General features: G+C 43.2%; 1 protein-coding gene across 3 annotated transcripts in view; it reads left to right on the top strand.

Moving 5' to 3' along the window:
• SIL1 (SIL1 nucleotide exchange factor) overlaps positions 1-10,118 on the top strand; it is a 64,573-nt gene extending 54,455 nt beyond the window's left edge. For 2 of the 3 annotated variants that reach the window (XM_042445000.1, XM_042445001.1), the window contains exons 9-10: positions 3,782-3,946; positions 9,683-10,118. In XM_042445000.1, coding sequence (XP_042300934.1) covers positions 3,782-3,946; positions 9,683-10,036 — 519 coding nt within the window. In that variant the 3' untranslated portion in view covers positions 10,037-10,118. The remainder of the gene's footprint in view (positions 1-3,781; positions 3,947-9,682) is intronic. The other variant, XM_042445002.1, reaches the window with a different exon arrangement.
• The last annotated feature ends 3,828 nt before the right edge of the window (positions 10,119-13,946 follow it).

Raw genomic sequence — 13,946 nt, 5'->3', positions numbered from 1 at the left:
TCATAAAATCGCTCTTCATATAAGGAGAATGATGGCAATGCTGGCCTAGGGAAAGGCAAGGAAATGTGCTGTGTGTCCTGATATGTTTACTTTGCATGAAAGAAATCAACCTGCTTAGAACTCTAGGGTCACCCTGCCTTTGCACTGTATCCATTGGCAAAGCAGCTTGCCTGGAGGATTTCCCTGCTTGATGCTTCCATCTTCCAGCAACATGGTGCAGTCAAGGAAGTATCTGTATGTGCATCATTGGGAGGGCTTGTAGGAGATGGACAGGTAATTTCATTTATATCTTGACTTTTCTCCGGTGAGTACAGAACCTCACATGTAGATGGGCTATAGCTTCAGGGGTGGAGGTGGCAAAATGAGAGCATTTCCTTCCCAAACAAGAATTCTGCCCCACCAATGAAATTTGCCTCTGGCTCTCAAATGTCTATGGAGACATTGAAACACACTTAAAACTCTTATACCTGCTCTCCCCACATTCCCTTGCTATGTCTATCTCTTTTGCTTGGATGCTTCTCTAAATACTCAACTGAAGTTTTAAGTTGCTGCAATGCTAGAAATTTGAAAACTGAAGGAAACTTTAATTGGATGGCAGAATTCTTACTTAGAGGAAGGCAGTGCCCACATATTGCCATCCCTGTAGCTATACCCTGTAGCTATACCCTCTTGCACAGCTCTTGTACTCCCCGCTTTATTTTTACAACAACCCTATGATGTGGAGGGTGACTGGCCCAAAGTCTGCCAGAAGGTTTTATGGCTCAGTGGGGGGTTTAAACCTGGATTTTCATAATCCCCACTAAACGCTCTAGTGGCTAGCCACCACATCACACTGCTTTGAGTTGCTGTATAGAAGCTCCTTGGTAAATGCAGTGTGGGCTGACTTACATTGGTTTTCCCTTGGAGTTTTAAGAGATCAGAGCCATGCTATTCCTCAGTCTCTCCTCTGGCACACCACAGGAAGCATATATGGGTGCCATATGGATGCCATGGCAACAAGTGAATGATGTTTGGTTTGTTGGTTTTTTGCAAGAGAGAGTTGAATTTGTGCAGAGGAGAAATGTCCAGCATTTAACAGCATGGAAGAGGGTTGGAATGTTGGAAGACAGTGACTAAGGTTTATAGGTCTTCACTGACCTTCAAATTATCAAGCAAAGCAAAAATAAAAATAAGAATAAATAAAGGGGAGTTCTAATCTGTGCCCGAGTTGTGCTTTAAAAAATCAGGAAGCAGTTTGGATGAAAAACTGGCAGGCTAGGCAGATGTCAAGTTCCCTCTGCAGTATTTCTTTCTAGCCCTTCCTTGACTAAAAGAGAGAACAGGTCAGCACTAGCTAGAATGCTCTTTCCATTAGCATTTAAGAAGACGAGAGATACTTGCACGTATCAGACTTCTGGTACTGTGAGGACACCGTAGAGATTTATTTTTCATTCATTTGTGATGCCATGGGAATTGAAACATCACCAGATGTCATTACTGTAGTCTAGATAAAGAAGAAGGCTCATCCTCTGTACTATTGGAGAGGATGCAATAAAGAAACAAACTAAATTGGAAAGGGAAGAAATGTTCTTTGCTCAGACCTGCTCAGAAAATTGTCTCTTTGAAGGTCAGATTGATGTGAAGACAAACCAGTAGTTCTGATTTCTGGAACCCTAATCACTGGAAATTGTTGTCATCTTTTATAATATGGACACAGGAGCCAAAACGGAGTATGTAAAGATCTCTGATAAAGTGGGAAGGATTTCTAACAAGGGCTGCTTCCTACTTATGTTTCTCTTACAGCTTGGAAAAGTTACTTTTTTGAACTATATCAGGCATGCCAGCCCAGAGATTCTTTGGGGTCATTCCTACTGGCAGGATGAATCGCTTCCTGATTCACTTCTGCCCTGGGTTTGAAAGTGAACCCAAAAGGCCTCCAGTTATGAAGGGGATCTTTTCCTTACCCCCGTCCAAGCAAGTTTATCCCGATTGTCATTCCTACTGGCAGCGCAGCTTCAAAATCCCCTGTAAATAATCTGTGATGTAAGCGGGCTGCCCAGCTTGGAAATTGGGGGGTTGGAGGCTGAGAGAGTGTGACCCGAGGCTGAAAGAGTGTGATGCTCAGAAACAATGAAGGGTCAGAGCAGTGTGAGGGGGAGGAAGAGGCAGGAGGAGGAGAATGATGATGGAGGAAGGGTCAGTGACCCGGTAGGAAAGGAAGAGGGGGCTCTGGAGGAAAATGGGGGGAGCATAGATGCCAGTGCGAGGAGGAGGATGGAGAAGGAAGAAGGAGGCAAGAGGAGGGGGATGATGAGAGTCTTGGGTCCTGGCGCAAGAAGGAGGAGGAGGAGGAAGAAGGAGGAAATGGGAGGAGGGGGATGATGGGAGTCTTGAGTCCTGGCATGAGGAGGAGGAGGAGGATGAAGGAGAAAGAAGGAGGCAAGAGGAGGAGGGGGATGATGGGAGGCTTGGGGCCTGGCATGAGGAGGAGGAGGGCATGGGAGCCTTCCCCCTCCCCAAAAAATAAAATTTAATGGCAAAATTGATAGAGTGGCTTAGCAGCGACTCACCTTTGCAATTAGTTGCTTTGCCAATCTATCAATTTTGCTATTATTTTTATTTTTATTTTTTGTTTTTTGTTTTTAAAAAAGGCGGCACGTGTGTGTGTGTGTGTGTGTGTGTGTGTGTGTGTGTGTGTGACATCTCTGGGGATGGATGACACACATCCCTCTGCCATTTTCCCCTCTCCTCTGAAAGAATCAATCTCGATCTGGCGTTCCCACTTAATGGATGCGGGTTGGGATCGAAGCTTCTGAAAAGAACTGCTAAAAAAAGGCTACCTAAATACCCCAGGCTTTTGGCATTTGACGTGGGTTTTTCCCACTGGAATCGATCAAATGAGGATCAGATTCGAGTTCCAGTGGGCACTAGGTCCATATAACTCATGTCAAGATTCGTATTTTATCATAGTGGGAATGTGCCCTCTGAGTTGTATGGGGAGGGGGTGGAATCACCTTTTCAAACCCTGGTTTCCAGCATGTCCACTGTGTATCCTAGCAGGGGATAGATAGAGATGAAGTCTGCTGCCTGCCTCTCTCAGGCATACTTTCCCCTTATGATTTCACAGGCCTGCTTATTTCTTTCAAACATTGCACGTTCACCAGAGAGAAAAACATATTAGACAGGCTGGTAATGCATCTTGTAAACAGCTAAGTGCCCCCAATGAAAATATATCAAAAAGCCCAAGTTAGAAGCCAGGAGGGCACTTCTACAGAGGAAAGGGCCTTAGATCCAGTGAAGATTCCACTAAGGAAGAGGAAGGTGATTTGAGCCATTTCTTTCTGTGCTGCCTCCCACTCTGCTCTACAGGATGTCTCTGTCCTCTAGATCTGCTTTTTAAGATACACAGCAGTGGGGAGGTGGGTGAGAATTGGTCCCCACATCCTACCTTCAGCAAAAATGTCTTGTGAGGGTAGTTCAGTTTATGGGAGTTCTGGATTCAAGCCAGATTTTTGTCTGTTCTATAAGTCTTATTTTTTTTAACCCTTGTATCATAGTGTGTCATGCATCAGAGCATACCAGCCCCCTGAAATATGGTGCCCCAAAGGGAGAGAATCAAGTTGTTTTAACCACTGGATTCTTCAGATTCTCCCTCCATGAATCCATGCAAATAAAACTGTAATGGGAATATAGAAATGGGTTTTGTCAGATATGAGGGAAATGTTTGGGTATGGGTTAAATATACTGCACAGGAAAGTACTGATGGACCAGGTAGATTATTTGGTTTTCTTTTTGTTTCCAGGCTCTCTTTGCCTTGTCATCAATGCTACGCCACTTTCCCTATGCTCAGCAGCAGTTCCTTAAGCTGGGAGGTCTTCAGGTACTCAGAGATCTCTGCACAGAAAAAGGAATGGAGACATTACATGTTCGTGTTGTGACACTTCTGCATGACTTAATGGTGGAAAAGGTAAAAGGGCTTGTTAACACTCCACAGGCTTTAGAATAGGCATGAATACACAGGGATGGGTCAAGTATCATCATTGGAGTATGAAATGCATCAAAGCCCTCCAATTTGCAGAAAGAGCAGGACTGTATTCTTAGCACTGATGGAACAATGCTGATGGGGAAATGGAATGATGGAGCCTGAAAAGTGAGACACAGCTCACAGTGAGCTGACATTCTAGGTTCCAGAGCAAAAAGCTGCAGAGTCCTTTCCATCATTTGATTTTTCATATTGCATTATTTATATCCCACCTTTTGGTTGTTAAAAAGGGCCCCCTTTGTGTGATCCACCATGTTCCATCTTAGCAATTTTCCACAAGTGGATTTCACCTGGAAGAATTAGAAATCAAGGCAGTGAGTTTTGTTATTAAGCAGTTTTGCAGAGTGCAAGCCCATGGGGAGCATTAAATTAGCTGTGGTGGCCCATCTTTATCTGTGAATGCGTTTCAGTAGAACCAAAATCTAGTTGCTAGTCTTGACTAGGATTTACTCAATGGGACTTACAAAAGTGTTGACTTAAAATTCTTGACTTGATTCAGTGATTCTGGTTGGGGCTAGTAGTGGGATTTTGGCTAATAAGTTTTGTAAGTCTGCAAACTTTGGAATTTCCTGAAGCATTCAGACCTCCCTCTTGTTTATCCGTGGCCCAATTTGGGCTCCAATTCTTGGCACTTGCCACTTGAGTTTGTTAATAGAGTAATTTAAAGTAGTCAATATTACACATAGCCCTTGTAATAACACTGTAAAGTAGGTTAAATATCACTTACCCCTAGTTTGCAAAAGGCAGGCTGAGAGAGGGTACTTGCCAAAGGGCAAGGTAAGGTAAACTGTGGCAAAGATAAGACGCAAACTAGGGACTCAGTTTCTTGGTCACTGTGCTGTGTCAGTTCTTGCTTGCACATGCTTTCCTGTTTCTGTTGTGATAATCATTTAGCTTTGTGTAGATGACTGACTGTTCCCCAGATCCTCTTAAGAGGGAAATCTTCACCACTGACATGGATGGCTGCATTTGGCAGACTGCATTCTTAATAACTTACAAATTAGAGGCCATCCCCTGAATGTATTACTCTATTTATAGACTGCCTCTTCCTGAGCTTTGTGTGATGCTTTCACACAGAGATAAAATTGAGGATGTGCAGTACATTATTGGTAGCCACCTGTTGGAAGGTTTGGTTTAGAAGGAGGTGATTTCATAAGCGGGTGCAGCAGGATCTGCCCATCTCCTACTAAGTGAAATTTGTTGCTGATTAACTTGGGTGCAGCCTACCTTTGGTGGAGCTCCTGTCTTCTTTCACCATCACACAGTGCCCTTCTTCAGCTAGGACTAATAGCTACAACAGGTGTTGCCAACTTAAAGTAAAGCGCCCCCCTTTTTGAGGGAAAATAATGCAGCTATAATGCACATAAGTGAACAACTAATTTTTTTGACCCTTGGAAATATATCTTGAGTGAATTAATTTGTAAATGTAGCTTCTCACGCTCTAGTTGTAACCCCTCAACATCTGGACATCCATAAATGTCCATCTTCTGATTGAGTGAGTTCAAAAGAAGGCAGACCTGCAAAATTTTGCAGAGCATCTCAGTAAGTATATTTTTTGCCATGCCTTGAGACTCCAGGTCTCACTTGCCTTCTGGCTCTGTGGAAAACTGCTTTCTTCTTCTTCTTTCCCATTGGGTTAGGTGCTGAGTTCAACTGTTACCCTCAGCATACTTGGCCACACACCCTATGGCTGGTGGAGTATCTTGGAGGGAAGATGTTACACTCACACTTCTCTGTTGCACACTGAGTGTTGCATTGCTTGAGGGAGCAGAATGTGTTCCCCATGCACATCCTCCTATAATTTGGCTGATTTGCCTTGACTTTGCTCTTTTCAACCCAGAGAAACACTCTTCCTTAATTATAATATAGTAGTAAGGAGACTCTTGTGATTAGGATCTAATTAATGAAGCACATATATAGCAATTAACACAGGAGGCTGCCAAGTGAAGCAAAGAAATGCTTTTTTCTTCTTCTTTAAAGAAAGGATACAGGCTCCCATTGTGTTCTGGATCTGGCAACTACATGTTGTAAGCAACCTTTTACTTCATAAGCTGAGCCAGATGGCTGGCTGGCTGGCAGGGCCCATGTGGGAGTTCTGCTGAGGGAACTGAGCTTCTGGGCTGAGTCCAGATGATGATTTCTATCAAACAAGAGGTGCAGCTTCTCCCTTCACTCCTCCTCCTTCTTCCTCTTTTTACCTCTTTGGCCTTAACGCTGATCAAGAAGGAAAAGCTGGATTATTGTACAGCATAATGTAGCGGTGGGAGAAGTCCCCCCCCTTTATCCCATCCAGACCCAATTGGAGCCCCTTCCCAAACTGCGTGGAAACCACAGACTAATAAAATAGGTCAGGAGAGACAGCAACCAATATCTGGTTTAGTTAATTTCAATCTTTTGAATTTTTTTAAATTTAAGGATAACGTGGAATGCCTATGGAGATGGGCATCCACCCCAAGGTCCCAAGAATGCTTGGGTCACTGAGTGGACTAAGGCATCTGCCAATAGTCACAATTCAGTCACTTGCCCAAATAGACACCTTTCTGTTGCAACAGTGTCACATTTGGAGGCTTACTTTGGTTTTTTCAAAGGATGGTCTTAAATATTATTGCAAAACTAACTGATCAGAAGCTATCACCAGGCCCACATTCATTCACTCAAAGAGAGTAATAATGACTGTTGACTGTCATGCAATAGTATCTCCTCACTTCCCCCAGCACAAAGACTCTGAAAAGGCTGAAAGCAGCCTTTTTGTTTCCTGTGCCCAAAATAATATATATCAGAACTACTTGGACCCCTGTCCTGTGCAAGGCTAATCATAAACCTTGTTGAATGTTGTGTGTCTTATTTACACGTAGACTTGCACAAATTGCCCTAGTAACTTACAAGACATAAATTAACAAGACATAAAAGATGTAAAGGTGAGTAAAATCCAAAGAGAAATTGCTACAAACAATTCTCTTCCATTTCTTCTTGTTAAAAACTTCTGCAGAAACCTGATTCACTTGAGAAGCTGTACCTTGTTATGCAGCAGCTTAAGTGCGTGGGTTTCTTTAAGGCAAACAAAGGATCCCCAACCCTCGTTCTTCCCATCCCTGTATGTTTCATAGAGATTACATGAAAACATGTGACTAAGATTAGATGGGATACTATACAGCACAGCCGCTGACTGCCATTGTGCGGTGCAGGAGGTATTTTTAATGCACGCTGCATTGAAAACAAATACGTTTTGAGCATTTTGCTGGTATTTGTAGCCCTTATTTTTATCTTTCCCCTGTGGGCTGCTGCTCCCTCCTCCTTTTTTGGCAATATCATATTTGGATAGTCATTTATGATTTTGATTACTTCTCCAGGGGGCCCAAAGAGCATTAAAAGCAGAAGTCTAGTCTGTTTTTGACATTCAGGTCCCATTTCTGCTACAGTTGTGGTTTCCAAAAAACAACCAACCTCAGTAATCTCATTTGTTGATACTATTTCAAAGTATTTTAACTGGCCCCTGGAAAGGAAAGCGAGAATAACTCGAACTTTTGTTTCCACTGAGGGCAAGAGATAAAGCAACAGTATTAAATAATGTCAGGATACATTTAGATGGAAAACGAGGGCAGGGCTGGGAAGAGAAGTTGCTGTTACTGATATCCTCAAGCTTAGTACCTCTTGAATAACATCCTTTTGTGTTATGTTGAGCTTTTGCCACAATACAAGCTAGTGGTGCTCCCAAAGACACACACGCTGCCTCTCAGACCGGCAGAAATCGGGATATGGCAAACCTAAGCCCACTGTAGTGTCCAGATGCTGCAATGGGGACAGGGAGTAGTTCTGTCCACCACCCTCATCTTCACATTGACTTTTGGCGTAGGATGGGGTTCTGCATAGTTAAAGAACCCTTGAATAAACACCATCCAGTCCTGGTTGTTGCTCCTTTTCAGTGTTTCATCTACATGGTCACCTTTGTCAGACATTTATTGTATTTCTGATGCACTCAAAGGACTTGGAGGCAGAAAACCAGGGAGCTCCCAGAAGTAGAAGAAGGGTGGGTGGGTGGAAGTATGCAGCAGGTTTTGTTTACCACATTTTGAAGTAAGTGAGGTGTGTGTGTGCATGGGCATCTGCTTGTGTAAAAGCACGAAGTCTAAAAATTACCTACTTGCCCCACACCACTTGCTAACAATGGTTCAGGCCAGGATATCTGTGTGTGCTTGTGTCCATCTTAATAGCTTGAGCAGTGAAAGCTAATATAAATAATGAATAAAGCTTTCCTTTCCTTTCCTTTTTCTACTTGAGTCATCAAATACTTTTACTATCTCTGGCTGATTTCTTATTTCTAAATGACTCTCCCCCATCCCCAGCAATAATAGATTTTTACATTTTAAAGCAATTTGTTCCTCAGCTTGCTTTTATAGTCAAGTTGCATTTGGTTGTCAGAGTTTTTCTCTTTTTTATTTTCTTCATTTTGGCAAGGCATCCTATACAAATGAAGCATTATCTTTTAGCACCTCTTTGACTCTTCTATTCAGCCACAGTGCTACCCATTTGGGTTTGTCTGTGTCTTTTTTCATTTTGTGTGGTATCTACTCTTACGAGTAGAAAATTACATTTTAAAGATTCTTCAGCTAACAGTATATTGGAATGAATCAGAGAATATTTCTCTCACCCCTCCCTATTGCATACTCATGAGAAGCTGAAAGTCAGGTCTTGCTTCTTTCAATAAAAACAGGTATTGTTGTATGCCTCCTAGTAGATTTTGACTTATGGAAACCCTAAGGCATAGAAGGTTGCAATCTTCCTGTAAGTCAGGGTGGGGAACGTGTAGCCTTCCAAATCATGTACTGGTGCACTCATCATCCCTGATAATTGCCCGCTGGGGCTGATGGGAGATGGAGCCCTGCAACATTTGGAGGGCTAGAGGTTTCTCATCCCATATTTAAATGAAAGCTAGAGCTTAGTAAAGTTACTTGTTACGCATAGGAAAATGCATCCCTATGCGCCCTGAACTATTCTTGCTTAATATGACTTCAATCTTAGAGAAAGCAGATGAAAAGGAATACTGGAAGCTAATTTTATATATGGTGACAGCTGCACGTATTCTTTTAGTTAAATACTGGAAAGAAAAGATAACGCCTTCAACTGAAGAATGGTTAATTAAATTGATAAATATGATTGAATTAGACAAACTTACCTGTAGCTTAAACAACAGCTCATTAACTGAAATAGAAAAAGTATGGTTACTGGTGATAAAATACTGGAATAAGAATTGGCAAGGTCTGATAATGCAGTGCCTTGCAGTGAAATAGGAAACTGCTAGAAGTAAGACCACTTCAAATTCAGAATAAGAACATTATTTCGCTTTCTTTTTTCCCCTGTCTTCTTTCTTTCTTTCTTTCTTTCTTTCTTTCTTTCTTTCTTTCTAACTCTTGTTTGATTGCAGCCCCCTGAGACCCTCAGTGATCATGGCCCCTTCTAGATGGCAAGGGTGGCAGCTTTGGCTTCCAAGCCCCTCTTGGACTAGAGGTCCCAGAATCCTCCAGCCAATGTGGCCAGTGGTCATACTGACTGTGGGATCCTGGGAGTGGTAGTCTTTTGGACTACCAAGGTCTGGTGAATGTATATATAATAGGAAGTGAGGAGTACTAGTATTAATAATCATTTTGGGGAATTTGGTTACAGCTGTTGCACAAGGAACCGCTTGACGACAACCATCAGGTCCGCGAAAGGGTTGAGCAGTACAGCCAAGTGGCCTTGGTCCCTGCCATTGTGGAGCAGGGCTGGTGTGCCATTATTTCCAATCTCCTGAGAATGCCTGAACATGACACCAGGGAGAAGGTTCTCAAGACTGTGCACGTGCTGCTGGCTTTCTGCAGGGAGAGCTACTCCCACGATCACAGCCTCGCCCACACGCTGAGCCTCCTCCGCCAAGAGTATGAAGAGCTGGCAGCAGAAGAACAAAAGGAAGGAGAGGAAGATGGCTATTTTAAGGAACTCCTTAGCTCCATAAATAGCATTACCCAGCAGCTGAAATAAAGGACTTCTGCAGCCTTGGAGAGATGTTAAAATTCACTGGTCAATTTGGAAAGAGTTTTGCATAATAAAACCATTGAACCAACCTTTTGGCTTTGTGTAATCCTTTGAAGTGGTAAGTAAGCCCATTACAGAGGGAAAGAGAGCCTACTTTCATATTAGCAATTCATACTATGTTTTATTCCTGGAACTAATTTCCAGAAATACCTGCCTTACAACAGGATGGAGGTGCACCTACTAAAGTTGTGTCAGAAAAGGGAGCATCTTTTATTTCTATCACTTAAAAAAAAAAAGCTAACAACTACGTTCCAAGAGAAATTGTCTTTACAAATAAGTAAGGCAGTCTGAAATCAGCTGGAGCAAGGCTTCTATCTTGTCTTACCCATGTCAGTTGAAATAAATGTTTGGGCCAAGGGTGAAAAATCAATTTTTTGGCCACGGGTGGGAGCATATCGGATTGCTTTATTTGTTTGGAAGGGCAACTACTCCTTTGTCTCAAAACATGTCGGGAAGAAAAGGTATTGTTTTCTACACAGCTCTGTAGCTCTGCTGCTGTTTCAGTCCCCCTTACTGTTGTCTAAAGAGTAGCTTCAATGTAAACACATTTTATTAGCCCTGTGCTAGCTCTGAGCTTTCATCTGCAATTCAGAGTGACAAGGACTGAGTAGTGGATTGTTCAGACACTATTAGAGAATGCTGGATTGCTTAGCCACTAAGCCTTAAGAAAATGCTGCTCCAGAAATAATGTTCTGGCTCCACGATTCCCAAACTGTATTTGGGTTAACACGGATTCCTCTGTGGAGGAGATTGGTAACAGCAGGTGAAATTCAGTGACAGTCAGCTTTTCCATTATTGAACTTGCCCTGAAAAGTGTATTTACAGAAGAAAGCTGGATGGTTTCTAAATCAGGGGTATATCCTACAGATGTGTTGGAATATTCCTATTGCCCCACCAACTTGGCCAATGAAAAAGGATTAGAAGACTTGCAATCCAAAACGTCTAGAAGGCATCACTTATCTGTCCATGTTCTCAGGTGAGCTCTTGCTTCACATGGGGACAGTGGGGAGATCCAACAGACCTAACCACACCATATGGACTCAAAGCATACTTGAAGTTCCTGTAGAATCTTCTGAAACACAGCACTTCTTCAACAGAGAAGCTGATGGAGATAATACGCGAGACCCTTTGCTAGAACAGCTGCATTAGAAACCATCATGTGCCATTTTGACCAGGCATAGCAATGTCACAGAGCAATCTATGGCTCAGGCTTTACTTATTGAATGGTTCTCCATGGGGTTATATTCTTTTGCTGTCCAGCTCCCATGTTTTGATTTGCTTATCTGTATGGCAAATGATGTTCCTTCATTGGTTCTGCAGCCAACTTAGCTTGTATCTCTTTCACTCTGTCTCATTAAAGTTATGATGCTGTGATGTAGAACTCTGGATTACTTTCCCGTGAGGGGAATACTCACAGCTTTTGTGTGGCTGTGTCCTCAGCTTTGGCCACTGCTTACCTTGTGGGAGTTTCGTTGCCCACTCAGGGAAGGGGTGCTTTGTGAATCATTGTGTGGTTGATCTCATTAGCTGCCATGCCAGTTCTAGAGATTGATTACCATTGCCTCAGCAGTGGGAGGTGGTATGACCAGAACTTAGCACATTATGCAAGCTGCTGCTGAGTTGGCAATGTGAAGGTGGAGAATCCTTGGCCCTTCAGATGTTTTGACTTACAATTCCTACCTGCCCCAGCAAGCACAGTCAATAGCAAGGGATTGTGGGAGTTGCAATCCAAACCATCTGAAAGCCATAATGGCCTATGGATACCTTCTTCCATGCTACTGTCAAATTCATAGGTTCTCAGCCCATTTGCCTGCTTGATGTAATCTTTAGACTCTCAATATCCAGGGAAACACAAGTTGAAATCCCCATTCCCTTGTAAACCTTGCTGGTTGAGCTCACTTATTTTCAATCAAATCTACAGGATTGCTAACCATGTTATCCCACAAGGCAAAATTGGAAGTTTAAAGTGGGGCCAATGCAGAGCCATCCAGGGTTCAGGGACCAATTCGCAGCTGCTTTTCACATGACGCTGCAGCCAATCAGAAGAGAATCTAGAGTGAATGTGAGGTCAATCGGGAAATAAGCAAATTTGCAAAACTACCGGATTCACTTGTCCTTTTTCCTTGCAAATTGGCTCCTCTCACGTAATGGCTGCTGTGTGATAATGCAAGGCTCCAGATGCATCCACTTTCCTGATTTCGCAAGCTGCCTCTAGTCCCTGGGACTAGAGACTTCTTAAGGGGAGACACACATGCTTCCCTCACCCAGCCTCTCTCCTCCTCTAATGGAGCCTCTCACAAAGGGCAGAGCTGCTGGTGGGAGAAGAAGGCAGAGGGAGGGTGCTTTGGAGGGAGAAATGGAGGACATGCCCTGGAAAAAGAGGGCATCTGGGAGGCTCAGCCCTCACTGGAACCAGGCAAGTTCATGGCCCTCTCTCCCCGACATGGATGGATGGATGACAGAGAGTGATAGGTAAGTGGATAGATGACAGATAGATGACAGAAAGATAGGTGAGTGGATGGATGAATAGATAGATAGAGAGATAGAGAGATAGATGATAGAGAGATAGAGAGAGTGAGAGAGAGATAGGTAAGTGGATAGATAGATGACAGAGATAGCTAACAGAGAGATAGGTAAGTGGATGGACAGACAGACAGACAGACAGACAGGTGACACACAGACACAGAGAGATGGATGACAGACAGACTGGCAGCTATGTATGTATGTATGTATGTATGTATGACAGACAGACAGGGACCCTGCTTGGTCATGAAACCCACTGGGTGACCTTGAGAAAGTCACACTCTCTCAGCCTCAGAGGAAATAGGACCCATATGACTCTTGTTTGCCTGTGTGTGTCTTCGTAGAGTTTGTCTGCCTTCCTCTGACACAGCTTTTGGGGCACAAAGACTTCCATCCCTGGTTTCCCCTCCCTCCCTGCGGCATGTGGGGGGGGGGGCACTTGTGGAAGTGACAGTTTGGAGCATGCTCAGAACAGATATTTCTAAGCAAGCAATGGGAATTTGTCCTCACCCATCTGATAGCTAAATTTGAATCTAACCCTAAATAATGTGCCTTTAACCCCTTGTTGTGCTCTTGTGTGTGATAACCATTATCAAATGGGCTTGCTTTTCTGGAATGACTACACTTTAACCATTTTTGGGATGACAGCACATAGGTCGCCGTGTGATGATGACCTAAGAGCCCAGACTGAGAGGAGAGAAAACCATGGGCCTATTGCTAGTCTTGACTAGAGTAGAACTATGGAATCAGTTGGATTGACTCATCTGTCAACAGTTAAATACATGGGTCTAATTCTAGTTGGGACTAACCATGTATTCCAGCCCTGAGCACTTTGGAAGAAAGGCAAGCTAAACTTGAGAAAAGTAGTTTGGAACGAAACCCAGTTCCATCTTAAGTGCTTTCAAACTGCAAATTTGTGCGTACCAAACGCTAGCACGTGTCCCACACATTTGTTGTACATCTTCAAGTAGTTACTGATTTATGCAAGCTGCCTATCATGGGGATTTCTTGGCTAGATTTGTTCAGAGATGGTTTGCCTTTGCCTTCGTCTAAGAGAAGGTAACTTGCCCAAGGTCACCCAGTGAATTTCCACAGCTGAGCAGGGATTCAAATCCTAGTCTCCCAGGGTTCAAGTCCAACCTCAGACCACTACACCATGATGCAAATGTTTAAAAAAACAACTTGTGAGAGCCATTCTGTTTTGGAGGGGTGATGTAGGATTTGTTCTTCCCTGATAACAAGGGCTGCCATGTTGATGCACAGAGTGCATGTTCCAAAATAAATTTATATTCATTGGAGCTGAAACAGGCAGCCTCTTTTAAAAAGTGAATGG

Source organism: Sceloporus undulatus, chromosome 1 (assembly GCF_019175285.1).
Source record: "Sceloporus undulatus isolate JIND9_A2432 ecotype Alabama chromosome 1, SceUnd_v1.1, whole genome shotgun sequence".
In the NCBI taxonomy this organism is placed as follows: Eukaryota; Metazoa; Chordata; class Lepidosauria; order Squamata; family Phrynosomatidae; genus Sceloporus; species Sceloporus undulatus.
Note: the sequence above shows the minus strand (reverse complement) of the source record. Positions and strands in the feature narration are given on the sequence as shown.